Source organism: Camarhynchus parvulus, chromosome 28 (genome assembly GCF_901933205.1).
Source record: "Camarhynchus parvulus chromosome 28, STF_HiC, whole genome shotgun sequence".
NCBI lineage: Eukaryota > Metazoa > Chordata > Aves > Passeriformes > Thraupidae > Camarhynchus > Camarhynchus parvulus.
The window spans coordinates 1,959,332-1,984,857 of record NC_044598.1 but is presented as its reverse complement, the minus strand read 5'-3'; the positions used below and the strand labels follow the sequence as shown (position 1 = coordinate 1,984,857).

General features: G+C 63.1%; 2 protein-coding genes across 2 annotated transcripts; one reads left to right on the top strand and one right to left on the bottom strand.

The window, feature by feature from the left end:
• Window positions 1-127: 127 nt before the first annotated feature.
• On the bottom strand, window positions 128-11,509 carry JAK3 (Janus kinase 3). The gene is given in 25 exon segments (XM_030966930.1): window positions 128-276; window positions 364-474; window positions 743-860; window positions 1,414-1,586; window positions 1,825-1,949; window positions 2,610-2,799; window positions 3,299-3,438; window positions 3,508-3,658; window positions 4,252-4,403; window positions 4,737-4,875; window positions 5,619-5,746; window positions 5,839-5,923; window positions 6,004-6,138; window positions 6,215-6,339; window positions 6,589-6,639; window positions 6,642-6,774; window positions 6,971-7,082; window positions 7,472-7,629; window positions 8,325-8,453; window positions 8,529-8,811; window positions 9,603-9,748; window positions 10,227-10,338; window positions 10,424-10,547; window positions 11,019-11,231; window positions 11,404-11,509. Coding segments are annotated over 25 exon segments (3,447 nt in total). The 5' UTR covers window positions 11,501-11,509; the 3' UTR covers window positions 128-159.
• A 2,010-nt stretch (window positions 11,510-13,519) lies between these two features.
• SLC5A5 (solute carrier family 5 member 5) lies at window positions 13,520-21,245 on the top strand. Its single transcript, XM_030966954.1, has 15 exons — window positions 13,520-13,562; window positions 13,643-14,104; window positions 14,568-14,633; window positions 14,978-15,029; window positions 15,126-15,193; window positions 15,483-15,637; window positions 16,013-16,153; window positions 16,743-16,872; window positions 17,325-17,413; window positions 17,506-17,618; window positions 18,232-18,302; window positions 19,107-19,192; window positions 19,677-19,904; window positions 20,675-20,778; window positions 21,034-21,245. Exons 2-15 carry the CDS (start codon window positions 13,748-13,750, stop codon window positions 21,243-21,245), a joined length of 1,872 nt encoding a protein of 623 aa, XP_030822814.1. The 5' UTR covers window positions 13,520-13,562; window positions 13,643-13,747.
• The last annotated feature ends 4,281 nt before the right edge of the window (window positions 21,246-25,526 follow it).

Genomic DNA, 25,526 nt, shown 5'->3' with positions numbered 1-25,526 from the left:
CCATGGGAGGGGAGGTAATGGAAAAAAGGGGGAAAAACCGAACGGGTGAGAGGGGAATTGTGATGTGGGAAAGGGGGATGGTGGCTGTGTCCCCCCTCACTGTCCCCTCAAAGCTCAGGGAAGCATCACCATGGATTGGGGGTCCATTCTGGGGGGGCTCTACCCCCGCGTTTTGCTCCGCCCATCCCGCAGCGCCTCGATTTTGGGGGAAAGCTCCCCAAAAGTGGGTCTGGCACCAGGGGTGAAGGCCCAGCAGCTCATCATCAGCGCGTACACCTGGGGGGGACAAGGGACACGGCGGGGCCATCAGGGCAGGAGGGGCACTCCGAGGACCCCCCAACAGCCCCGGGACAGCGGTGTCACCTCCGAGGGACAGCCGGCGGGGGCCGGGAGTCGCCGGTTGTCCTTGAGGAGCTCCAGCAGGTGGCAGATGATCTGCGGCGGCCTCGCGGTGCCCATCATGCGCAGGAATTCCTGTGGGGGACATCCGTGAGCTCCGGGACACCCGAGAGCACCGGGACATCCATGAGCTCCAGGACACCCAGGAGGTCCGGGACACCTGGGAGCACCAGGATGCCCAAAAGCTCTGGGACATCCAGGAGCTCCAGGACACCTGAGAGCAATGGGACACTCAGGAGCTCTGGGATATCTGGGATCATCAGGACACCCAGGAGCACCAAGAGGGCTGTAAGAGGTTCATCCCAGCAGGAATGACCCCCCCACTTTCCAGGGAAAACGTCACCTCCGAGGGGCTCTTGCTCTTGGAGCTGTAGGTGAAGAGCTCGTAGAGGAGCACCCCGAAGCTCCAGGCGTCGGAGGCACAGGAGAAGATGTTGTCAGCCAGGGATTCCGGAGCGTACCTGCCGGGAAAAACGGGGTCAGAATCCTGGAAAAATGGGTTCTGAGCTCTGGGAAAAATGGGTTCTGAGCCTCGGGAAAAATGAGTCCAGAGCCCTGGGAAAAATGGATTCTGAGCTTCGGGAGAAATGGGTTCTGAGCTCTGGGAAAAATGGGTTCTGAGCTCTGGGAAAAAGGTGTCCAGAGGTCCTGGAAAAATGGGTTTTGAGCTCTGGGAAAAGTGGGTTCTGAGCTCTGGGAAAAACGGGTTCAGAACCTTGGGAAAAACGGGTTCTGAGTCCCAGGAAAAGAGGATTCTGAGCTCCGGGAAAAAGGAGTCCAGAGCCCCCGGAAAAATGGGTTCTGAGCTCCAGAAAAAGCAGGTTCTGAGCTCTGGGAAAAACGGGTCCAGAGCCTTGGGAAAAATGGGTTCTGAGTCCCGGGAAAAGGAGATCCTGAGCTCCAGGAAAAACGGGTTCTGAGTCCTGGGAAAAAGGGATCTTGAGCCCCAGGAAAAGCAGATCCTGAGCCCTGGATCCCGCTGGAATTCCAGCCCTCCCCGTGTACCCCCCTCACCAGAAAACGGGGCTCTGGCCGGGCTCCCGCACCACGTAGTAATCCTTGTCCTGCGGCAGCAGCTTGGCCAGCCCGAAGTCGCCGATCTTGACGTGGCTGTCGCTCTCCACCAGGATGTTCCTGCTCGCCAGGTCCCGGTGCACGCAGCGCCGCGCCCCCAGGTACTCCATGCCCTGCCGGGAGGCGGCTGCTCATGGGGAGCGGGGACACGGCAGCGTCCCCAGGGCTGGGGAACCCCCGGGTGAGGGTCCCTGGGGGCTCATCCCGGCTGGAGCACAGCCCCAGGGTTAAGGGTAGCACTGTTCTGGCAGGATCCTGCAGCATCCCCAGGGCTGGTGACCCATGGAATTGCTCCAGCCCCATCCCGGGACAGCAGCACCCCCGTTATCCCCGCACCCGCCCCGATCCCACCTTGCAGATCTGCCAGGCGTAAAGGAGCAGCGTCCTGTGCTCCAGGCGGGGCTGGTTCTTCTGCAGGAAATCCCGCAGGCAGCCGTTGGGCAGGAATTCCATCACCAGCCGCAGCCCGCGCATCCCTGCGGCCAAATCCAGCACCGGGATGGCTGGAGCTGGGATCGGGGAACCCTGCCCTGTTCCCTGCCCCGTTCCCTGCCCCATTCCTTGTGCATTCCCTGTCCCATTCCCTGTGCATTCCCTGCCCCATTCGGAGCCCCATTCCTACCCCATTCCCAACCCCATTTCTGCACCATTCCTGTCTATTCCTGCCTCATTCAGAGCCCCATTCCCTGCCTCATTCACAGCGCATTCCCTGCCCCATTCCCAGCCCCATTCCCTCTCCATTCCCAGCCCCTCTCTCAGTGTTCCCAGCCCCATTCCCAGCCCCATTCCTGCTCCATTCCCTGTGCATTCACTGTGCATTCCCAACCCCATTCCCAACCCCATCCCTGCCCCACTCCTGCCCCATTCCCAGCCCTATTCCTGCCCCATTCCCAGCCCCATACCTGTTCCATTCCCAGTGTTCCCAGCCCCATTCCCAGCCCTATTTCTGCCCCATTCTCAGCCCTATTCCTGCCCCATTCCCAGCCCCATACCTGTTCCATTCCCAGTGTTCCCAGCCCCATTCCTAGCCCCATTCCCGCCCCATTCCCAGCCCCATCCCAGCCCCATTCCCAGCCCTATTCCTGCCCCATTCCCAGCCCCATCCCAGCCCCATTCCAGCCCCATTCCCAGCTCACCCCGGCTGTAGCAGACACCCCGGTACCGGACGATGAAGTCGTGCTGCAGCGAGTGCAGGATTTGGATCTCCCGCTCGAAATCCCGAATTTCCTTGGCCGAATCCTGCTGCAGCCTCTTCACCGCCACCAGCTCGCCCGTGCTGTCACCCAGGGGGTCGTAGCGGCACAGCTCCACGCTCCCGAAATTCCCCTGGGAATTTTGCAGGGAGCTGGATGTTGGGGGTGCCCCCCACATTCCCAGTGCCTCATCCCCCCAAAAAAATCTCCCCCCAGCTGCCTTTTCACACCTGCATCAGCTGGTAAAGAACAGCTACTGTTCAAAAGAACTTCCTCTGATTGCTGGTAACTACCCCATTAATTGCATAATTAATTAATCCCAACGGAGTGAGCCAGGAGATTGATACAGCCAGGTGACTGGAATGGATGACAGCCTAAGGGGGATCGGGATTCTATCCCAACCCCAGGAAGGCTGGGATAGAACAGGATGGGGCAGGAGGGTCAGGATGGGACAGGAGGGTCAGGATGAGGCAGTAGGATTGGGATCAAGCGGGATGGGGCAGGAGGGGCAGGAGGCAGCAGGACAGTGCAGGAGGATCGCGATCCAGCCAGGATGTCCCACACCCCAAATCCAGGATGGGAAGAGTGGCTGGGCTGAATTTTGGGGTTGGGGGTCTCTGCTGTGCCCCCACCTTGCCCAGCAGCGAGATGTACTTGAGGTGCCTCTCCTGGAACTGCTCGGGATCCTGGCTCATGGCCAGGGACTCGTGTCCCCAGAAGCCATCCCGGAGCGTCACATCCGCGGGGGACAGGTCCGAGAGCAGCTCGTAGTCTGTGGGCGGGGGGGGGTGAGGCCGCTGTGGGGTCCCCCTGTGCCCCCCCAGCCCGTCCCCGTGCCCACCGGAGGTGATGAGGCTGTTGAGGTCGCGGATGAGGGCGCGGAAGCAGGGCCGGCGCTGGGGCTCGTACTCCATGCACTGGGACACCAGCGCAGCCAGCTCGGGCCACCGCGGGGCTGGCAGCTGCTGCTGGCTCTGGTAGAACTCCAGCTTCTGTGGGGAACGGGGGTCAGGGGGTGTGGGACCCCCCAAAGAGCCCCTGAAGGGCTCTGAGGTGGGGCAGCGTGCAGCGGGATGGGGCAGGAGAGCTGGGATGGGATGGGATTTACAGGATGGGATTTGTGGGGTGGGATGGGATCCATAGCAGGGAATAGGATGGGATGGGATTTATGGGATGGGATTTGTGGGGTGGGATGGGATCCATAGCAGGGAATGGGATGAGATTTATGGGATTTGTGGGATGGGATGGGATGGGATCCATAGCAGGGAATAGGATGGGATGGGATTTATGAGATGGGATTTGTGTGATGGGATGGGATCCATACCAAGGAATGGGATGGGATGGGATTTATGGGATGGGATTTGTGGGATAGGATGGGATCCATAGCAGGGAATGGGATGGACTGGGATGTAGCAGAAAGGGACAGGAGGACTGGGGCAGGAAGGTCTGGATACAGTGGGAAGGGGTGGGAGGGTTGGGATCAGTTGGGATGGGGCAGGAGGGTCAGGATGGGACAGGAGGGTTGGGGTAGAACGGGATGGGGCAGGAGGATCAGGATCCAGCAGGATGCTGGGATCAGCCTCACCCTCTGGGGCTCCAGCAGGCTCAGGGGCATGTTCCCCCCACTGAAGATCTCCCAGAGGGTGGCTCCAAAGCCCCACTTGTCAGCTGGCAGTGCCAGGCTCCCGGGGTTGCTGACACACTCGGGGGCCACCCATGGGATCCTCTCCACCAGCACTGTGGGGTGCCCAGCCCTGCTCAGCACCCACTGTGGGGTGCCCAGCACCTCCAGGACCCCCCCTCAGACCAGGAGGGTGACACTGACCCCAGGGTGGGTGAGTTTGATGAAGGGGATTCACAGCCCACAGCCACAACCTGGCTGGGAGGATGAGCACAGGACCCCAAACCCAGAACTGTGACCCCAAACCCAGAACCAGGACCCCGAACCCAGACCTGGGATCCAGAGCCCACAGCCAGGATTCCCCATGGAGGATGAACACAGAACCCCAGACCCAAAGCCAGAACCCCAAGGCCAGCACCCCCAGGACCCCCTGGGACCCCCTGACTCACTGTCCCGGGCCAGGACGGTGACGCTGACCCCGGGGTCGTTGAGTTTGATGAAGGGGGGGCTCCCCCTGGCCGTGTCCCCCTCCCGTGCCAGCAGCACTTTCTTGGCAGAGACGTTCCCATGTGGGATCTTCTTGTCCTCCTGGATGGGGGGAAGAGGGGTCGGGACCCTCAGGGTGGTCCCACACACTGGGGTGGGCTGGGGGGAGCAGAAGGGATGGGTGGGAGCTGTGGGATGGGGATCCATGGGATCTGTGGGATGGGGATCCATGGGATCCATGGGATATGGGGATCCATGGGATCTGTGGGATGGGGATCAATGGGATTCATTGGATGTGGGGGTGTGGGAGTTACGGGATGAAGACACATGGGATCCATGGGATGTGGGGTCTGTGGGGTCTGGATGGATTGGGGGCTATGGGATGGCAATCTATGGGATCCATTGGATGTGGGGTGTGGGGCCTGTGGGATGGGGATCTATGGGATCCACCTGGGATGTGGGGGTATGGGGACTGTGGGATCCACCTGGGATCCAGAGCCCACAGCCAGGATTCCCTGTGGAGGACGAACACACAACCCCAAACCCAGAACCAGGACCCCAAACCCAGACCTGGATTCCCTGTGGAGGATGAACACAGGACCCCAAACCCAAAGCCAGAACCCCAAACCCAGAACCAGGACCCCAAACCCAGACCTGGGATGCAGAGCCCACAGCCAGGATTCCCCATGGAGGATGAACCCAGGACCCCAAACCCAGACCAGGATTCCCATGGAGGATGAACACAGGACCTCAAACCTAGAACCAAGACCCCAAACCCAAAGCCAGAACCCCAAATCCAGCCCCCCAGGACCCCCTGGGACCCCCTCCCACCGCTGTGGGCTCACCAGGCAGTTGAGCGCATAGGCCAACTGCTTGGCCACCGTGAGCTTCCATCCGGTGGTCACCGTGCCCCGGTTCTTTTGCAGGTACAGGTCCAGGGGCCCGTGCCGGACGTGCTCCTGCACCATCACACCTGGGGGCACCCGAGGGGGGTCAGGGGGGTGCCCACGCCGCGCCCAGGGGTGCCCGGGTGGCACCGTGGCCACCACCCCGCCGGACACTCACTGTCCTTGCCGAGGCTGACGCCGTGCAGCAGCACCAGGTGTTTGTGGGAGAGCTGGCTCATGGTGCTGGCGGCCTCCAGGAAGGACTGGCACAGGGACAGAGGGCTCAGGGCGGGCCTCAGGGACCCCTGGGTGACACCGTGCAGGTGGCAGTGCCACCCCTCACCTCCAGGCAGTTGCGGTGGCTGCTGTCCATGACCTTGAGCACCACCGGGGTCTGCCGGGCTCCATCCTCCTCGTCCTGGTCCTGTTTGATGCCTTTGTAGATCTGGGTGAAGGAGCCCTGGCCCAGGCTCTCGCCCTGGGGCACACGGGGACATTGCCAGGGGGTTGCTGCCCCTCTGTGCCACCCCCCTTAGCCCTGCCCTGCCCCGTACCCATGTCAGGCTCTGGGGGTCGATCTTGTGGAACATCATCTGCTGGAGGCTGTGGCGCCGGGACACGGGAGGGGACCCGGGGGGACAGGGGACCCCGCTGCGGACGATCAGCAGGTTGGACTTCTCTGGGGGGCAGAGAGGGCGTGAGGGGGGGCTTGGGCAGGGGGCCCCACCTGGGGGCCTCACACAGCCACCCTGTGATGTCACAGCCTGCTCTGTGACGTCACAGCTCCTATGTGACATCACAGCAGCTCTGTGATGTCACATACCACTCTCTGACATCACAGCCTGCTCTGTGACATCACAGCCCCTCAGTGACATCACAGCCACTCTGTGACATCACAGCCCGCTCTGTCATGCCCCCCTGGTGTCACCTTTGGCCCGGGGGGGACAGGCCACCTCCAGGCGCATGGGTGCCCCCTCGCCTGCAGCCCGCGGTGCCCGTAGGTGCCCAGCAGCTCCCGCAGGCTGCAGAACCTCCGCGCCACCCCCGACAGCCACCAGTGCCCGTCCTCGTCCCGGCGGATCCGGCAGCGTTTGTAATCCCGGCCGGAGCGGGTCTGGGGGGGAAACACCGGGGTCAGCACCAGGGAGACCCCCCCAAACCCCTTCTGCCCCAAAGGGACACCGCGAGTGGCACCGTCCTCGTGTCACCGCCCTGCAGGTGCCAGGGCTGTGCTGTCCTCCTGGTGCCATGGTCATGACCCCCGCCAAGCCCCCCTGCCCGGTGTGCCGGGGGTCTCCTGGGCGTCTCACCTGCACGCACACGGTCAGCAGGTAACTGTCAAAGTCCTGGGGGCTGCGGCGCAGCAGGAACAGCCCCGGGGCACCCCCGGCCGCCTCCAGCTTGTTCACGGCAAACTCGGCGCTGCCAAGGGCAGGGACGGCCGTGGTGCCCCTTGGGGACATTGTGGGCACCCCCTCTGCCCACCCACTGTCCCCATCCCTGTGCCCTCAACTGTCCCCTCTCCTGTGCTCCCCCCCGTGCCCTCCCCTGTGCCCACCTCTGTCCCCCTCCCTGTGCCCTCACCTGTCCCCTCTCCTGTGCTCCCCCCCGTGCCCTCCCCTGTGCCCACCCCTGTGCCCACCCCCTGTTCCCACCCTTGTGCCCCCTTCCCAAACCCAGCAGATCCCCGTGGAGCCCCAGCCGGTCCGGGGGTGGCTCCGTCCCATCCATCCCTGTGTCCCCTTGGGCTCGGGGGTGCCCAGGGGGTCCCGGTACCCAATTCCCAGGGTTTCCCAGCACGCGGTGCCCACCTGATAGGCCCGTGGCACTGGTTCTCCAGGTCCTCCAGCAGCCGCGGCGGTGCCACCTCCCTGCAGAAGTAGTGCTGGGCATCCGCCGTCAGCCGGTAGTAACCATCGAGCAGAGCCACGAAGGAGCGAGCCTCCCGCAGCGTGGCGAACTCCACCTCCTGTGTGTGAAAAACGCCCATCGCTTGTTTTTCAAAATGTTAAAAGTTTAATAGGAATAAAATGGTTATAAAAAATAGTAATACAATTAGAGTAACAATAATTTGGACAAATTGAATTAGGACAATGTGAGACAATAAATACAAAGAGTTATGGACGTCCAGGTACCTTTTTCTGGGCAGCACGAGCCCGAAAAAGGACACAGTTAACAGAGGATTAACCCTTAAAAGCAACAGCCTGTTGCATATTCATACACTTCATACATGATGCATAAATTCCATTCAAATACAGGATTCTGTCTGGTCATCATCAACTTCTTCCTCTGAATCCTGACAGCGCCTTCGAGGCAGGAAGTAGTTCATTTCTTCTGATAATGGGGTAATAAATTAGTTTTTCTCTGAAAGATTCAGGTGTCCTGTGGCTGCTATCTCACTGCGAGTCCTTTCTTTAAAAAAAGTCTCCTACATAGCACAGTTTCTATCTTAACAATTTTTATAACCTAAAACTGTATTTACCACACTACTTAAGAGAATTAACACAGCATCACTTTCTAACACAACACATATAATACTCATTTCAATATTTGCGAAAAGCCAATCATAAAATGCACGCATTTTTTCACACTGTGCCAACCTTGGTGTCACCCCCTTGTCCCCTGCAGCCCTCCCGGGGCTCCCCGAACCCTTCCCGAGCTCACCAGCACCCGGTTGTCCACCTTGGTGACGGTGACCAGCCGGTTCTCCACGGGGCCACCACCATCGCGACTCGCCGCCTGCTTGATGCTGATGTCGGCGATGTCGGGGAAGTCGCAGAAGTGCTGGCGGCTCTATGAAGGGACAGCGAAGGTGACAACCCCATCCCGCCAGCTCCCCCAGCAGCGCACCCAGACACGCCGGAGCACCTCGGAGCCGCCGCAGCTCCAGGCCACGCCGCTGTCGCCGCACACGTGGATGGTGACGGGTGCCGCGGAGCCGGGGCAGCGCACATGGAAAATCTCCTCGCTGCGGCCGCGCTGGAGCCGCTCCAGGTCCAGCAGGTACTTGAGCTTCAGGTGCGGCGCGTCCGGCTCGCAGCCCCCCAGGCGCCGCAGGGATTTGCCGAAGCGGCGGCGGAGGCGCTTTCGGGTCACGAAGTTGTGCTGCTGGATCTGCGAGCGCAGCGGCGCCGGCAGGCACGACTTGTAGCTGTGGGGAGCGGAGCGGCGTGTGCCCGGGGGTGCCACACTGTCCCCAGGGGTGTTGGGGTGTCCCTGGGGGTGTCACACTGTCCCCGGGGATGTCACACTGTCCCCAGGGGTATCGGGGTGCCCCTGGGGCTGTCACACTGTCCCCATGGGATTCAGGCTGTCCCTGGCAGTGTTGGGGTGTCCTGGGGGGTGCTGAGGTGTCCCTGGGGGGTGTCACACTGTCCCTGGGGGTGTCGGGGTGTCCCCGGGGGTGTCACACTGTCCCCATGGGTTTCAGGCTGTCCCTGGCAGTGTTGGGGTGTCCTAGGGGCTGTTACACTGTCCCCCTGGGTTTCAGGCTGTCCCCAGGGGTGTCAGGGTGTCCCCAGGGGTGTCGAGGTGTCCCTGGGGGTGTTACACTGTCCCCATGGTTTTCAGGCTGTACCCAGGGGCATCACACTGTCCCCATGGGTTTCTGGCTGTCCCCGGTGGTGCTGGGCTGTCCCCAGGGGTGTCACACTGTCCCCATGGGTTTCAGGCTGTCCCCAGCCATGCCGGGCTGTCCCCATGGGTGTCACACTGTCCCTATGGGATTCAGACTGTCCCTGACCATTCCAGGCTGTCCCCATGGGTGTCACACTGTCCTGTGGGTGCCACACTGTCCCTGTGGGATTCAGGCTGTCCCCAGACATGCTGGGCTGTCCCCATGGGTGTCACACTGTCCTTATGGGATTCAGACTGTCCCTGACCATTCCAGGCTGTCCCCGGGGGTGTCACACTGTCCCGTGAGTGCCGCTGTCCCTGTCTCACCTGACGTGGCTGCAGACCTGCGTGGGGCTCTGCCGCTGCTCCTTGGCGATGCGCAGCATGTCCAGCACGGCCAGGCTCAGGCACTGCTCCTGCGTGGGCAGGCTCAGCCCCACGGCCATGCGGCCCCCGATGAAATCACTGCGGGACTGGGCAGGGCACGAGGCTGGGGGGGGCTCTCCCATCTCCTGAGACCCCCCCAGCTGTGCCAGTGTCACCCTCGGGTCCCAGAGCCCCCGGGAGTCACATCCTGCCCAGGCTCGGCTTCCCTGTCCCCAGGGCATGTCCCCCTCAGGGGACAGAGGGGGTGGCCACGAGCAGCTCCAGGTGAGCCAGGGAAGAGGAGGAGGAGGAGAAGGAGGAGGAGGAGGAGGGGGAAGAGAGTGGTCAGAACACCCCCAAAAACACCCTCGGCACCATCCCGGTCTCCACAGGCAGTAGAGAGAGCCTGGGGGATGAGGAGGAGGAGGAGGAGAAGGAGGAGAAGAGGGGTCAGAACACCCCAAAAACACCCATGGCATCATCCTGGTCCCCACAGGTGACAGAGAGAGCCTGGGGGATGAGGGGGAGGAGGAAGAGGAGGAGGAGGAGACAACGAGGAGGAGGAGCCAGGCTGGCAGCGCTCACCTGGGCAAACAGGTAATCAATGACGGGATAATCCAGGACGGGGCTGGCCCTGCCGTTCAGCAGCTGGAAGCGGTGGGACTGTCCCAGTCCGCACCAGTTGGGGAAGAAGAACCTGGTGAGGACAGAGGAGGGGTCTCAGCACTGCATCCCCCAGAGAGCACAACCCCAGGGATGTCAGGGAAGGTCGAGAGCTGCACCTGATCCTGTACACCACGACCTGGCTGCAGGACTCGTCCACGGTGAACACATGGTTGGGGGGGAACCAGCAGCTCAGGTCCTCTGTGGCCAGGGCGAAGAGCGGGTGGCACACGGGCAGCACGCCTGGGGACACACAGGGGGCTGGCACCCGAGCCCGTGGCCTGGGGCTCAGCTCGGGGTGAGACTCCACAGCCACAGCCAGGATCCCATGGCAAGGATGTGCTCGGGATGCTGAGCCCATCACCGGGATCCTGAGCTCACAACTGGACCCCAAACCCACAGCCAGGACCTAAAAACCCCACAGGCAGGACCCAAACACCCCACAGGCAGGACCCAAACCCCACTTCTGGGATCCAGAGTCCACAGCCAGAATTCTCTGTTGAGGACAAGCATAGGATCCCATTCCCACACCCCAGACCCTGTACCCACACCCAGGACCCCATACCCACACCCAGGACCCCATCCCCACATCCAGGACCCTGTACCCACAAACAGAACCCCATTCTCCCATCCAGGACCCCATTCTCCCATCCATGACCCCATTCCCACATCCCAGACCCCCATCCCCGCGGGTTCCCCGGGCCCGGCGCTCACCGCAGGCTTTGGCAGCGCACACGCAGAGCTCCTCGGCCGTGTACTCGCCGAAGGTGAAGCTGAGCGTGCCTGCGGCGCTGCCCGGGGCCCGGTGCGGGGCGGGGGCCCGGTGGTACAGGAACACCTGCAGGGTGCCGCTCTCGGCCGACGAGAGGCTGCAGGAGCGGCCCCCGATCAGCGGCGTCTCCTCGCCCAGCGGGGCCATGGCAGGCGCTGCAAGGAAAGGGAGACTCGGAGTGACCCCTTTGTCCCACCCTCATCATCCTCCCCGCGGTCAGACCCCGCAGCAGCACCCGCAGGGCTGGGATGGGCCCCTCCTGGGAAGGAGGGAGGGGAAACTGAGGCACGGGGTTGGATATCTCCCTCCTCTCCCAGCCTGTCCCACCTTCCTGGCTGCTCCTCCTCCGCCTCAGCGCTGCCGGTGTGAGCAGGGGGGGCCTGGCTCCATCCCCGGTTCCATCCCGGCCCCATCCCGATTCCATCCTGTCTCCATCCCCAGTTCAATCCCGTCTCCATCCCGGCTCCATCCCCGGTTCCATCTCTAGCTGGCCGCACCCCCGGCTCCCCCCCGGTACCTCTGCCGTGCCGGGGGCCTCGCTGCGGGCCTGGGGAGGGGGTCCCGGACGGGCTGCGCTGCCAAATCGGGGTTCTGGGGGTGCGTAGGTGGCTGCGAGCGAAGGAGAGATAAAAAATCCCCCGGGCGACTTCCTTCCTGCCCGAGGCCTCCCGGGCGGGCGGCTTCCTGCCAGGGGAGGGGGGACAACATGCGACACCCCGGGGCGCAGCCAGGGGGTGTCGGGAGGGCGAAGGGTTGAAAACTTGGGCACCCCCGGGTACAATCTGGGCACCCCCGGGCACCCCCGGGGACAATCTGGGCACTCTCGGGGACTCTCTGGGCACCCCCGGGCACACTCTGGGCACCCCCCAGTGCTGCCTCCGTGGGTACCACAGGGACGGGCGATGCTCTACCAGGGCAGCTCAGCCAGGGCGCTGCCAGCCCCCCCTGCCCCCCATTGCTGCCACCCCCAGTGTCTCTCCTGACCCCGGTCGTGCCCCCGGTGCCACCGCGGGGCTGGGCGTGTGCCAGCCCCGGCCCCGTGCGGTGTCGCACGTCCCCGCCCGGCGGATGTGGCCCAAACTCGTTGTTTTTTCCCCTGGAGCTGCTCCAAGCCCGCTCGGCGAGGAGGAGGCGCCGCGGCGGGGAGGGGACACGTGGTGGGGACAGTGCCACCCTGCCCTGCTCTGTCGCCCGACCTGGGGACGCGTGGTGGGGACAGTGCCACGACCAGGGCTGGAGGCAGGGACAGGGACCCTCGTCTGCCCGGCGGGGAGGATTCAGAGGGGGCGGTGGCCCCGTGGTGACACCGGGGAGGGGACGGGGACCTCGCGGTGATGGATTAGAGGGGACGGAGCCTTCGTGGTGACACCTGGGAGCGGACAATGCCTCCGTGGTGACATCTCAGAGAAGACGGTGCCCTCATGCTGGTGACCTGGAGGGGACAGTGACCTCCTGGTGATGGCCTGGAGAGGACGGTGCCTCCACGGTGATGACCTGGAGGGGACAGTGACCTCGTGGTGATGCTGTGTAGGGGACAGTGACCTCGCAGCGACACCTCGGAGGGGACTCTGTGGCCACACCTTGGAGGGGACACTGCCCCCGTGGTGACACCCTGGACTCTTCCCCCTCGGTGACACCTTGGAGGGGGCGGTGACACATCAGAGGCCACACTGCCAGCTCTGTCCCCACCTCAGGGCTGTTCGCCTGCCCCAACCCCAACCTCACCCGCGGGGTTTGGGTCAAGAGCGTGGAAATCCCCAAACCTGTCCGTGCCCGGGCGAGACAAGGCGGCGTTGGTAGCAGGGAATGAGGAAGCGGGGCCAGCCCCACGCCCGGTGCCACGTATCCCGCCAGGAGCCACCGTCCTGCCCCGCCACCGCCGCGCTGCCGGGGCTCAGCGGGACCCGGAGCTCCGCGGCACCGCGGCCCTACGGGAGGGAAGGGGTTATTTATGGCCACGGCCGCCGACAGCTCCATCCTCCCCGCCGCGGCTCCCTCCCCGACCTCCTGAACGTGCCTCCCACCGGCTGCAGCAGCTCGAGGCACGGCCGGGCCCTCGACACCTCCGGGGACGCTGCAGGGACCCCTCCCCGGGGAGCAGCCCCCGCTCGGCTCCCTCGGGCTCGGTCCGGCCGGTCTGTCCCGCTCCGCCGGCAAACAACAACCTGCTCCTTCTGGGGTAAAGGTTTCCTTCGGGTTTGTTGTTTTTTCCCCTCGGCTGGAGATAAATTTGGCTCGGCCGGAGGCTCTGCCCCTCCTTGTTTGCGCTGCTCTGGGGAGGGGTCTCTCCCTCTCTCCCTCCCCCCTCCCTCCCGGCCGTGTCCCTTCGGGTGCCGACGTTTCCCGGAGCCGGTGGCCGGAGCAGCCGAACCGGGGAAGGATCGGGGGCAATTCCCCGGCCAAATTCTGGCTGTTCCTCCTCGGACTCTGCCCTTTGGCACCCCTTGGCACAGCCTCCGCCTGGGGAGGGGCACAGAGGGCACGGGGTGCGACACAAAACCCCGCTCCCCTCTCCTGCTTTCCGCTCGGCGCTCCCATTCCAAGGAATTCTCTCTCCCTCTTCCAGTCTCCCCACCTCGGATGCACCGCTGCCGCCGAGCCCCGGCCTAACCCCGCGCCGAGTCGCTCCCGCAGCTGCCCCATTTGAGGTCCCCCACACCCTAAAGCCACCATGCAGGGACCCCAGGACGTGCGGGACCTCACCTTCAGCCCGTGGGATTACGGAGTGTTCGCGCTGATGCTGCTGATCTCCACGGCCATCGGGCTCTTCCACGGGCTGGCCAAGGGCGGCCAGAAAACCTCGGAGGATTTTTTCACGGGTGGCCGGAGGATGTCGGCGCTGCCCGTGGGGCTGTCGCTGTCCGCCAGTTTCATGTCGGCCATCCAGGTGCTGGGGGTGCCGGCCGAGGCGTTCCGCTACGGAGCCAAATTCCTCTGGATGTGCCTGGCGCAGCTCATCAACAGCGCGCTCACCGCGCAGCTCTTCCTGCCCGTCTTCTACCGCCTGGGGCTCACCAGCACCTACGAGGTGGGCACGGCGGGGACACGGCTGGGGGGGTCCCGCCGAGGCGCCGAGCATCCCTGCCAACGGCTCCGGGCTCAACTCGGCGGATGAGACCCTTCCCCGCGGGGTGCGGACCCCGCTCCCGGAGGCGTCCCGAGGTGTCCCGGGGGATGTCCCGGGGGTCCCGAGGTGTCCCGGGGGATGTCCGAGGGTCCCGAGATGTCCCGAGGTGTCCCAGGAGATGTCCCGGGGGTCCCGAGGTGTCCCCGACTGTCCTGGAGGTGTCCCGAGGTGTCCCAAGGTGTCCCGGGGAGTGTCCCGGGGGTCCCGAGGTGTCCCTGGCTGTCCTGGGGTGACCCGGGTGTCCCCTCGCAGCCCCGTAGGACCCCGCTCCCCTCCTGCCTTGGGGTTCTGGGGTCCCCCAGCCCTGCTCAGGGCTCACTCCGGGGTGGCCCCGGTGCGCTCTTTGTCCTTGTCCTTGTCGCAGTACCTGGAGCGGCGCTTCAGCCGGAGCGTGCGGCTGTGCGGGACCGTGCAGTACGTGGTGGCCACGGTGCGTGTGCGGCGGTGGCGGCGGGGACAGCGCGGGGACAGCGCGGGCGGTGCCCTGAGCCCCTGGGAAGCGCCCTGAGCCCCGTGCTGGTGTTTGGGCTGGCTCGGAGCGAGAGCGGCGCGGCGGGAGCGCTGTTTGGAGAGAAAACCGCGCCGAGAGAAAACCGTGTCACCTGCGAGGGGACCCTGAGCCCCCCTCGGAACCCTGAGCCCCCTCGGGACCCTGAGTCCCCCCTCAGGATTCTGAGTCCCCCCTCAGGATTCTGAGCCCCCTCTTGGGGCACTGAGCCCCTCTCTCAGGACCCTGAGCCCCCCTCGGGACCCTGAGCCCCCCTCTTCCCGCAGATGCTCTACACTGGGATCGTCATCTACGCGCCCGCCCTGATCCTAAACCAAGGTGTGCGGTGGCTCGGGGGGGGGGCTCTCCCCATCCCTGTGTCCCCCCACCTCAGGTGACAATTCCCCCCCTCAGCACTGTCCCCTCTTCCCTCAGTCACCGGGCTGGATATTTGGGCATCGCTGCTGTCCACGGGGGCCATCTGCACCTTCTACACCACCATCGTGAGCAGGGGGGGCTGGGGGGGGGTCCTGGGGAGTGTCCCGAGGTGTCCCCGGGGCGTCTTGTGTGTCCCGAGGGGTCCTATGGGGTGTCCCATGCTGTCCCGGGGGTGTCCCGGAGGGTAGTGGGGTGTCCTGGGGGTGTCCCGGAGGGTCCCAAGGTGTCCCGAGGTGTCCCGGAGGGGGTCTCGAGGTGTTCTGGGTGTGTCTCAGGGTGTCCTGTGGGTGTCCCGAGGTGTCCCTGGCTGTCCCGGGGGTGTCCGGGCGCTCAGCCCCGCTCGCTGTGCCGCAGGGCGGGATGAAGGCTGTCATCTGGACCGACGTGTTCCAGGTGTTTGTGATGCTCGCGGGTTTTGTCGCCATCGCCATCCGGGGGTCGCTGCTGGTGGGGGGTCCCGCCGAGGTGCTGAGCATCGCCAGCAACGGCTCCAGGCTCAACTTCGCCGAGTGGGTCCCCCCGAACCCCGCGGGACCCCGTTCCCCCTGCCCTGGGGTTCTGGGGGTCACCCCCAGCCCTTCACCCCCTTCCCCGGGTTCTGGGGTCACCCCCAGCCCTTCACCCCCTTCCCCGGGTTCTGGGGTCACTCCCAGCTCCCATCCCCCTGCCCTGAGTTCTAGGGTCACCCCCAGCCCCTCTCACCCCACCCCGGGATCTGTGGGGTCACCCCCAGCCCTTCACCCCCTTCTCCGCGTTCTGGGGTCACTCCCAGCCCCTCTCACCCCCCACCCAACGATCTGTGGGGTCACCCCCAGCCCCTGCCCGCCCTCCCCGGGCTCTGTGCCGTGCCGTGCCCCCCCCGACCGGTCCCGGGCCGTGCTCAGTTTCAGCCCGGACCCTCGGAGCCGCTACACGGTGTGGACCTTCGTGCTGGGCGGGACGCTGCTCTGGCTCTCCATGTACGGCGTCAACCAGGCGCAGGTGCAGCGCTACGTGGCCTGCAAGAGCGAGAGGGAGGCCAAGATGTGAGTCCGGACCCCCCCGGGAACCCCCGGAACTCTCCGGATCCCCTCGGAATCTCCGGGGATCCCCGGGATCCCGGGAACTCTTCGGATCCCGCGCTGGAAGTCGCAGAGGGGAGGGGATGCTCTGAGAAGGGGGGGTTTGTCCCTTGCCCGGGTCGTTGTGTGGGTGAAGCGCCCTGCAAGGACCTGGCACAGCCCCTGCCAGGACCTTCCATGGACCCCGAATTCCCCTGACACCCCTGCCAGGACCCCACACCCCTGCACTGCCTGAGCCCTCCTGTGCGACCCCAACCCCCTGCCCGGCCCCTCCCGCCCTGCCAGGACCTGGCACCTCTCCAGTTGCCCTGGCAGGACCCTGACCCCCGTGTCCCCCATGTCCTCCATGACCCTCATGCCCCCTGTGCCCCCCAAGCCCCCCATGCCCCCTGCGCCCCCCATGACCCACATGCCCCCTGTGTCCCCCGTGCCCCCCATGTCCCCTGTGTCCCCCATGCCCCCTGTGCCCCCCGTGTCCTCCTTCCCCCTGTGTCCCCCTTATCCCCGTGCCCCCATAACCCGCATGCCCCCCGTGCCCCCCGTGCCCCCGCAGGGCGCTGCTGGTCAATCAGGTCGGGCTCTTCTGCATCGTGGCCAGCGCCGTGGCCTGTGGGCTCGTCATGTTCGCGCTCTACGGCCACTGTGACCCTCTGCTGGCCGGGGCCATCGCTGCCCCTGACCAGGTACCGACCCCCCGGGACGCCCCCTGGGATCACAGGGGGTTTTGGGGTCCCACAGGATCGTGTCCCTTCCAGGACCCCTCAAGCAGTGGGGTCAGAAGGGATTTTGGGGTCCTCCAGAATCCTCATCTCTCCAGCACCCCCTGAGGCATTGGGGTAGGAGTTTGGGTCTCCCAGGGGTATTTGGGGTCTCCCAGGGCTCTAGATCCTTTCCAGCACCCACCGAGGCTGTGGGGTGGGAATCTGGGGGGCTCCCAGGGGGTTTTGAGGTCCCCCAGGTGTCCACCACCGCCTGAAACAGTGGGGTGGGAGTTTGGGGGGCTCCCAGGGGGTTTTGGGGTCTCCCCGGGTTCCTGCCCCCTCCAGCACCCCCTGAGGCAGTGGGGTGGGAGTTAGGGGGGCTCCCAGGGGGTTTTGGGGTCCCCCTGGCCCCTCCCCTCACCCCTGTCCCCCAGTACATGCCCTACCTGGTGCTGGACATCTTCGGGAGCACCCCGGGGGTGCCGGGGCTGTTCCTGGCCTGCGCCTACAGCGGCACGCTCAGGTGAGGAGGGGTCCCAGCCCGGGGACACGGGCGGGGGGTGCCACCACCGCCCCGGTGTCCCCACGGGGCTGACGGGGCCGCCTCGTGCCCAGCACGGCCTCCACGTCCATCAATGCCATGGCCGCTGTCACCGTGGAGGACCTGGTGCGGCCGCGGCTGCCGGCACTGTCCCCCAGGAAGCTGACGCTGATCTCCAAGGGGCTCTGTGAGTGCCACCGGCCGGGGGGACAGGGGTGGGACATCCTGAGGGGATTGGTCACCCCCCAGGGTCACCGTGCCCCTCCTTGGGGTGTGCCAGGCTGTGCCATCCCATTCCACCCTATGGATCCCACCTCAATCCCATCCCATCCATCCCATCTCAATCCTAACCTTAACCCATCCCATAAATCCCATAAACCCCAATCCCATCCCATCAATCCCATAAATCCCAATCCCATCCCATAAATCCCATAAACCCCAATCCTATCCCATCAATCCCACCCCAATCCCATCAATCCCATCCTATAGATCCTGTCCCACCCCATCAATCCATCCCAAATCCCAACCCTAAACCATCCCATCAAGCCCATAAATCCCAATCCGATCCCATCAATCCCATAAATCCCATCCAAATCCCATCAATCCCTTCAATCCCATCCCACAGATCCTGTCCCACCCCATCAATCCCATCCCATCAATCCATCCCAAATCCCAACCCTAACCCATCCCATCAATCCCATCCCATAGATCTCGTCCCACCCCATCAATCCCATCAATCCCAATCCCAATCTCAGTCCCATAAATCCCATCCCATCCCATCCCATCCCATATTCCCGCAGCTCTCACCTTTGGCACCTCCTGCATCACCGTGGCCGCTCTGTCCTCGCTGCTGGGGGGGGGTGTCCTGCAGGTGAGAGCCCCCCGAGACCCCAAATCCCCTCCCTCAGCTTCTACCGTCCCAAAAAAACCCCAAAATCCCCCAAACCCCCCCGCGCTGTCAGTGACCATCCGAGTGGTGACACTGCGGGGACACGGCCACGCTCGGGTGGCACCTGGAGAGCCCTCGAGGGTGAAGGGGTTGGGGCAGTGCCAGGTCCTCCTGGAGCTCTCCCAGACCTCAAAAAAAAACCCCCAAAAACCCCATAACCTCCCCAAAACCCCTGAACCCCCCCAAACCCCTGCCCTGTCTGTGCCCATCTGAGCGGGGACAGCACAGGGACACAGTGGGGACACGGCCACCCTTGGGTGGCACCTGGAGAACCTTCGAGGAGGGGGAGTTGAGGCGGTGCCAGGCCCCCCCTGGAGCTCTTGCAGACCCCAAAAAAACCCCAAAACCCCCCAATTCCCCCTGCGCTCTCTGTGCCCATCCGAGCGGGGACACAGCGGGGACACTGCGGGGACACTGCGGGGACATGGCCACACTTGGGTGGCACCTGGAGAGCCATTGAGGAGGGGGGTAGGGGCAGTGCCAGGCTCCCCCCGGAGCTCTTGCAGACCCCCAAAAAACCCCAAAAATTCCCCCCCAAACCCCCCAAACCCTCCAACTCCCCCTGCACTCTCTGTGCCCATCCGAGCGGGGACACTGCAGGGACACCACAGGGACACGGCCATGCTTGGGTGGCACCTGGAGAACCCTTGAGGGTGAGGGGGTTGAGGCAGGGCCAGGGCCCCCTGGAGCTCTTGCAGACCTCAAAAAAAACCCCCAAAACGCCAGGGCTCCTTCACGGTGATGGGGGTGATCAGCGGGCCCCTGCTGGGCGCCTTCGTGCTGGGGATGTTCCTGCCCCGCTGTGGGACCGCTGTGAGTGTGGGGTCAGGGTTTGGGGTTTGGGTTTGGGATCAGCAGTTTGGGATTTGTGGTTTTGGGGTTTGCAGGATTTGAGGTTTGGGGGGTTTGGGGGTTGGGGATTGGGGGATTTGGGGTTTGGGTTGGGGCATTTGGGAGATTTGTGGTTTGGGGTTTGGGGATTTGGGGGGTTTAGTGCGAGGGTCTGGGGTTTGGGATCAGCGGTTTGGGATTTGAGGTTTGGGGGATTTAGGGTTTAGGGAGTTTGAGGTTTGAGGATTTGGGGTCAGCACGGGGATGGTTTGGGGAGTTTGGGGTGTTTGGGGAATTGGGGATTTGGGGGTTTTGGGGGGGGGGATTTTGGGGTGAGGAGGATTTTGGAGGTTCTGCCATTCAGCACAGCCATGGGGCTATTTGGGATTTGTGTGTGGGGGGATGTCTGCAGCTCCCCCGGGCCCTGCTGATCCCCTGTCCCTGTCCCATCCCTGTCCCATCCCTGTCCCCATCCCTGTCGCTGTCCCTGTCGCAGGGGGTGCTGGGGGGCCTGGCCGTGGGCCTGGCACTGTCACTGTGGGTGGCCGTGGGTGCCACCCTGTACCCGCCCAGCGCGGCCACCATGGGGGTGCTGCCCACCTGGGGGACGCTGTGCCCGCCCCGCAATGCCACCAGCGCCACCAATGCCACCAGCGGCCCAACCCTACCCGTGCCACCCCCGGAGCTGCTGAGGTGAGCGGGGCTGGGGGCAGCGTGGGTGTGATCCTGTCCCCTGGGGGGCCACGCCCCTGGCCTCTCCCCTGGGGTGGCACGTCCCTGCTGGCCCTGTCCCCTGGGGTGGCACATCCCTGTCCCTGTCCCTGCTGGCTGTGATGCCACATCCCTTTTCCTGTTGGCTCTAATGTCACATCACTGTCCCCATTCCCTGTGATGTCACACCCCTGTCCCTGTCCCCTGTGACGTCTCACCCCTGTCCCTGCTGGCTCTGATGTCACGTCACTGCCCCTGTTTATTGTGACATCACAACAATGTCCCTGTCCCTTATGATGTCACAGCCCGTCCCTGTTTGTTGTGACATCACATCCCTGACCCCATTCCCTGTGACATCACATCCCTATCCCTGTTCCCTGTGACGTCACATCCCTGTCCCCATTCCCTGTGACATCACATCCCTGACCCCATTCCCTGTGACGTCACATCCCTATCCCTGTTCCCTGTGACATCACATCCCTATCCCTGTTCCCTGTGACATCACATCCCTGACCCCATTCCCTGTGATGTCACATCCCTGTCCCCATTCCCTGTGACATCACATCCCTATCCCTGTTCCCTGTGACGTCACATCCCCGTCCCCATTCCCTGTGACATCACATCCCTGTCCCTGCTGGCTGTGATGTCACAACCCTGTCCCCATGCCCTGTGACATCACACGGTGTCCCCGTGCCCTGTGATGTCACCGGGTGTCCCTGCGGGTGGTGACACACCGCTGTCCCCTGTCACAGCCCGGCCATCCTGGGTGACTTCTACTCCATATCCTACCTGTACTACGGCGCCTTGGGGACACTGGGGACTGTGGGGACAGGGGCCCTGCTCAGCCTGCTGCCAGGTGAGCGGGGAGATGGCCCTGTCACCTCCCATGTCACCCCCTGTGTCACCCCCCATCACCCTGTCCCTGTCACCCTTCCCTGTGACCTCATTCCTGTGACTCCCTGTCACCCCCTGTCACCCCTCCTTGTCACCCATCCCTCTTGCCCCTCCTTGTCACCCATCCCTGCCACCCTGTCCCTGTCACCCTTCCCTGTGACCTCATTCCTGTCACTCCCTGACATCCTGTCCCTGTCACGGTGTCCCCTCCTGGCAGGGCCAGCGTGGCAGAGCCGCTGTCCCCAGGGTGTGCTGTGGTGGGACATCGTCAGGGCTGCACCCTCGGGTGGTCTCAAGGGTGACAGCAGCACTGGGGACGAGCCCCTGGACAAGGCCACGGTGACCCAGGCACTGCTGGAGACGGGAGGGGAGCGGAAACCCCCGTGTGACCCCCTCAGGGGTGGCACTGTCACCGAGAGCGATGTGTAGGGGACAACGGGGTGGGGACATGGGGACAATGGGGTGGGGACATGGGGACAGCGGGGTGGGGACACAGTGCTGGCCCCAATAAAGGAGCTGCTGATCCTGGACAGAGCCTCTCCTTGGGGGGACAGGCAGGAAACACGGTGGGAGGACACGGGGAAGGACAGGGAGGGTACATGGGGGGACACAGGGACGGGACACAGTCTCAAGCTGCGCCAAGGGAGATGCAGGCTATAATTAAGGAGGAAGTTTTTCACAGAAATAGTAGTCAAATACTGGAATCATCTACCCAGGGAGGTGGTGGAGTCACCATCCCTCGATGTGTTTAAAAAAAGACTTGGTGCCATGATCTAGTCGAGGTGTTAGAACATGGGTTGGATTCGATGATCTTAAAGGTTTCTTCCAACCTAGAACTTCAGTAATTATGTGATTTGAAGACACAGGGAGCGGACAAGGGTAGGGGACAGGGCCACCGTGCCTCAGGTGACAACGTTTGGAATGGCGGGGAAGTGTCATGGACAGGTGTGAGGGGAATTTGGGAAACAAGACCTGCCCTGGAGAGACGAGTGGAATTTGAGAAGCCAGCCGGACAAAGGACCCTGAACAGCAATCTTGGCCCTTTGCCCTGGAAACAAAAGTTACCCGCCCCGGTTCCTGGTGGCAGATTGTAGGAGTCCATTGCACCAATCAAACCAGCCCAAGTTGGCACTGGTGCCAGCTTGGGTCTGGGAGGCATCCTGCGTATCGCGGAATTTCAGGAGCCAACCGGCCACTCCCGGCCACAGGAGCCTGAACAGGAATCTCGGCCATTTGCCCTGGAAACAAAAGTCACCCGCCCCGGCTCCTGGTGGCAGATTGTAGGAGTCCGTTGGCACTGTCAAACCAGCCCAGGTTGGCACTGGTGCCAGCTTGGGTCTGGGAGGCATCCTGGCTATCGCGGAATTTCAGGAAGCAGCCGGCCACTCCCGGCCACAGGACCCTGAACAGCAATCTCGTCCATTTGTCCTGCAAAAAAAAAAAATCACCCGCCCCGGTTCCTAGCGGCAGATTGTAGGAGTCCATTGGCACTGTCAAACCAGCCCAACTTGGCACTGGTGCCAGCTTGGGTCTGGGAGGCATGCTGCCCATTGCGGAATTTCAGGAGCCAGCTGGACACTCCCGGCCACAGGACCCTGAACAGATATATCGGCCCTTTCTCCTGGAAACAAAACTCACCCGCCCCGGCTCCTGGTGGCAGATTGTAGGAGTCCGTTGGCACTGTCAAACCAGCCCAAGTTGGCACTGGTGCCAGCTTGGGTCTGGAAGGCATGCTGCCTATCACGGAATTTCAGGAGCCAGCTGGACACTCCCGGCCACAGGACCCACAACAGCAATCTCGGCCCTTTGCCCTGGAAAAAAAACTCACCCACCCCGGCTCCTGGTGGCAGATTGTAGGAGTCCATGGGCACTGTCAAAACAGCCCAAGTTGGCACTGGTGCCAGCTTGGGTCTGGGAGGCACCCTGCCTAACGCGGAATTTAAGGAGCCAGCTGGCCACTCCCGGCCACAGGACCCAGAATAGCAATCTCGGCCCTTTGCCCTGGAAACAAAAGTCACCAGCCCCAGCTCCTGGTGGCAGATTGTAGAACTCCGTTGGCACTGTCAAACCAGCCCAAGTTGGCACTGGTGCCAGCTTGGGTCTGGGAGGCATCCTGCGTATCGCGGATTTTCAGGAGCCAGCCGGCCACTCCGGGCCACAGGCCCCCAAACATAAACAACAGGCCTTTCCCCTGAAACAAAAGTCACCAGCCCCGGCCTGATGGCAGATTGTGGGACTCCGTTGGCACTATCAAACCAGCCCGAGTTGGCACTGGTGCCAGCTTGGGTCTGGGAGGCATCCTGCGTATCGCGGATTTTCAGGAGCCAGCCGGCCACTCCGGGCCTATGGCCCCCAAACATAAACAACGGGCCTTTCCCGCTGAAACAAAAATCACCAGCCCCGACCTTGATGGCAGATTGTGGGACTCCGTTGGCACTATCAAACCAGCCCGAGTTGGCACTGGTGCCAGCTTGGTCTGGGAGGCATCCTGCCTATCGCGGATTTTCAGGAGCCAGCCGGGGCACTCCGGCCTATGGCCCCCAAACATAAAAACAGGCCTTTCCCGCTGAAACAAAACTCACCAGCCCCGGTCCTTGGTGGCAGATTGTGGGACTCCGTTAGCACTATCAAACCAGCCCGAGTTGGCACTGGTGCCAGCTTGGGTCTGGGAGCCATCCTGCGTATCGCGGATTTTCAGGAGCCAGCCGGCACTCCGGGCCTATGGCCCCGAAATATAAACAACGGGCCTTTCCTCTGAAACAAAACTCACCAGCCCCGGTCCTTGGTGGCAGATTGTGGGACGCCCACGCTAGCCTATCAACCGATGGCACTGGTGCCAGTGGTCTGGCGGTTGGCGACTATTATTTTCAGGAGCCAGCCGCCACGGCCTATGGCCCCAAATAAAAAAAAAGGGCCTTTCCTCTGAAACAAAAGTCACCAGCCCCGGGCCTGATGGCAGATTGGGACTCCGTTGGCACTATCAAACCAGCCAGAGTTGGCCCCGGGTTCCAGTGGGGTCTGGGAGGCCATCCTGTGTACGCTGGAGCCAGCTGGCCACTCCGGGCACAGGCCCCAAACATAAACAACGGGCCTTTCCCTCTGAAACAAAAGACACCAGCTCCGGTCCTTGATGGCAGATTGTGGGACTCCGTTGGCACTATCAAACCAGCCCGAGTTGGCACTGGTGCCAGCTTGGGTCTGGGAGGCATCCTGGCGATCGCGGATTTTCAGGAGCCAGCCGGCCACTCCGGCCTATGGCGCCCAAACATAAACAACGGGCCTTTCCCCCTGAAACAAAACTCACCAGCCCCGGTCCTTGATGGCAGATTGTAGGACTCCATTGGCACTATCAAACCAGCCCGAGTTGGCACTGGTGCCAGCTTGGGTTTGGGAGGCATCCTGCGTATCGCGGATTTTCAGGAGCCAGCCGGCCACTCCGGGCCATAGGCCCATAAAAAATAAGAACGGGCCTTTCCCTCTGAAACAAAAGTCACCAGCCCCGGTCCTTGATGGCAGATTGTGGGACTCCGTTGGCACTATCAAACCAGCCCGAGTTGGCACTGGTGCCAGCTTGGGTCTGGGTGAGGCATCCTGCGTATCACGGATTTTCAGGAGCCAGCCGGCCACTCTGGGGCACAGGCCCCCAAACATAAACATCAGGCCATTCCCTGGGAATGGAAAATCAGCAGCCCCAACTCCTGAAGGCAGATTGTGGGACTCCATTGGCACTATCAAACCAGCCCGAGTTGGCACTGGTGCCAGCTTGGGTCTGGGAGGCATCCTGCCTATCGCGGATTTTCAGGAGCCAGCCGGCCACTGCAGACCTATGGCCCCCAAACATAAACAACGGGCCTTTCCCGCTGAAACAAAACTCACCAGCCCCCGTCCTTGATGGCAGATTGTGGGACTCCGTTGGCACTATCAAACCAGCCCGAGTTGGCACTGGTGCCAGCTTGGGTCTGGGAGCCATCCTGCCTATCGCGGATTTTCAGGAGCCAGCCGGGCCACTCCGGGTCTATGGCCCCGAAACATAAAAAACGGGCCTTTCCCTCTAAAACAAAAGTCACCAGCCCCGGTCCTTGATGGCAGATTGTGGGACTCCGTTAGCACTATCAAACCAGCCCGAGTTGGCACTGGTGCCAGCTTGGGTCTGGGAGGCATCCTGCGATCGCGGATTTTCAGGAGCCAGCCGGCCACTCCGGGGCACAGGCTCCCAAACATAAACAACGGGCCTTTCCCTCTAAAACAAAAGTCACCAGCCCCGGTCCTTGATGGCAGATTGTGGGACTCCGTTAGCACTATCAAACCAGCCCGAGTTGGCACTGGTGCCAGCTTGGGTCTGGGAGGCATCCTGCGTATCGTGGACTTTCAGTAGCCAGCCGGCCACTCCGGGGCACAGGCCCCCAAACATAAACAACGGGCCTTTCCCTCTGAAACAAAAGTCACCAGCCCCGGTCTTTGGTGGCATATTGTGGGACTCCGTTGGCACTATCAAACCAGCCCGAGTTGGCACTGGTGCCAGCTTGGGTCTGGGAGGCATCCCGCGATGTCGCCCGGATTTTCAGGGCCAGCCGGCCACTCCGGGGCACAGGCCCCCAAACATAAACAACGGGCCTTTCCCTCTGAAACAAAAGTCACCAGCCCCGGTCCTTGATGGCAGATTGTGGGACTCGTTGGCACTATCAAACCAGCCCGAGTTGGCACTGGTGC

Excerpts from the sequence above, each read along its gene's own strand:
- SLC5A5 (XM_030966954.1), top strand. The coding sequence starts at position 13,748 with ATGCAGGGACCCCAGGACGTGCGGGACCTCACCTTCAGCCCGTGGGAT. Across the intron at positions 14,634-14,977 it reads TGCAGTACGTGGTGGCCACG|ATGCTCTACACTGGGATCGT; the intron begins GTGCGTGTGCGG and ends CTCTTCCCGCAG. Across the intron at positions 15,030-15,125 it reads CGCCCTGATCCTAAACCAAG|TCACCGGGCTGGATATTTGG; the intron begins GTGTGCGGTGGC and ends CTCTTCCCTCAG.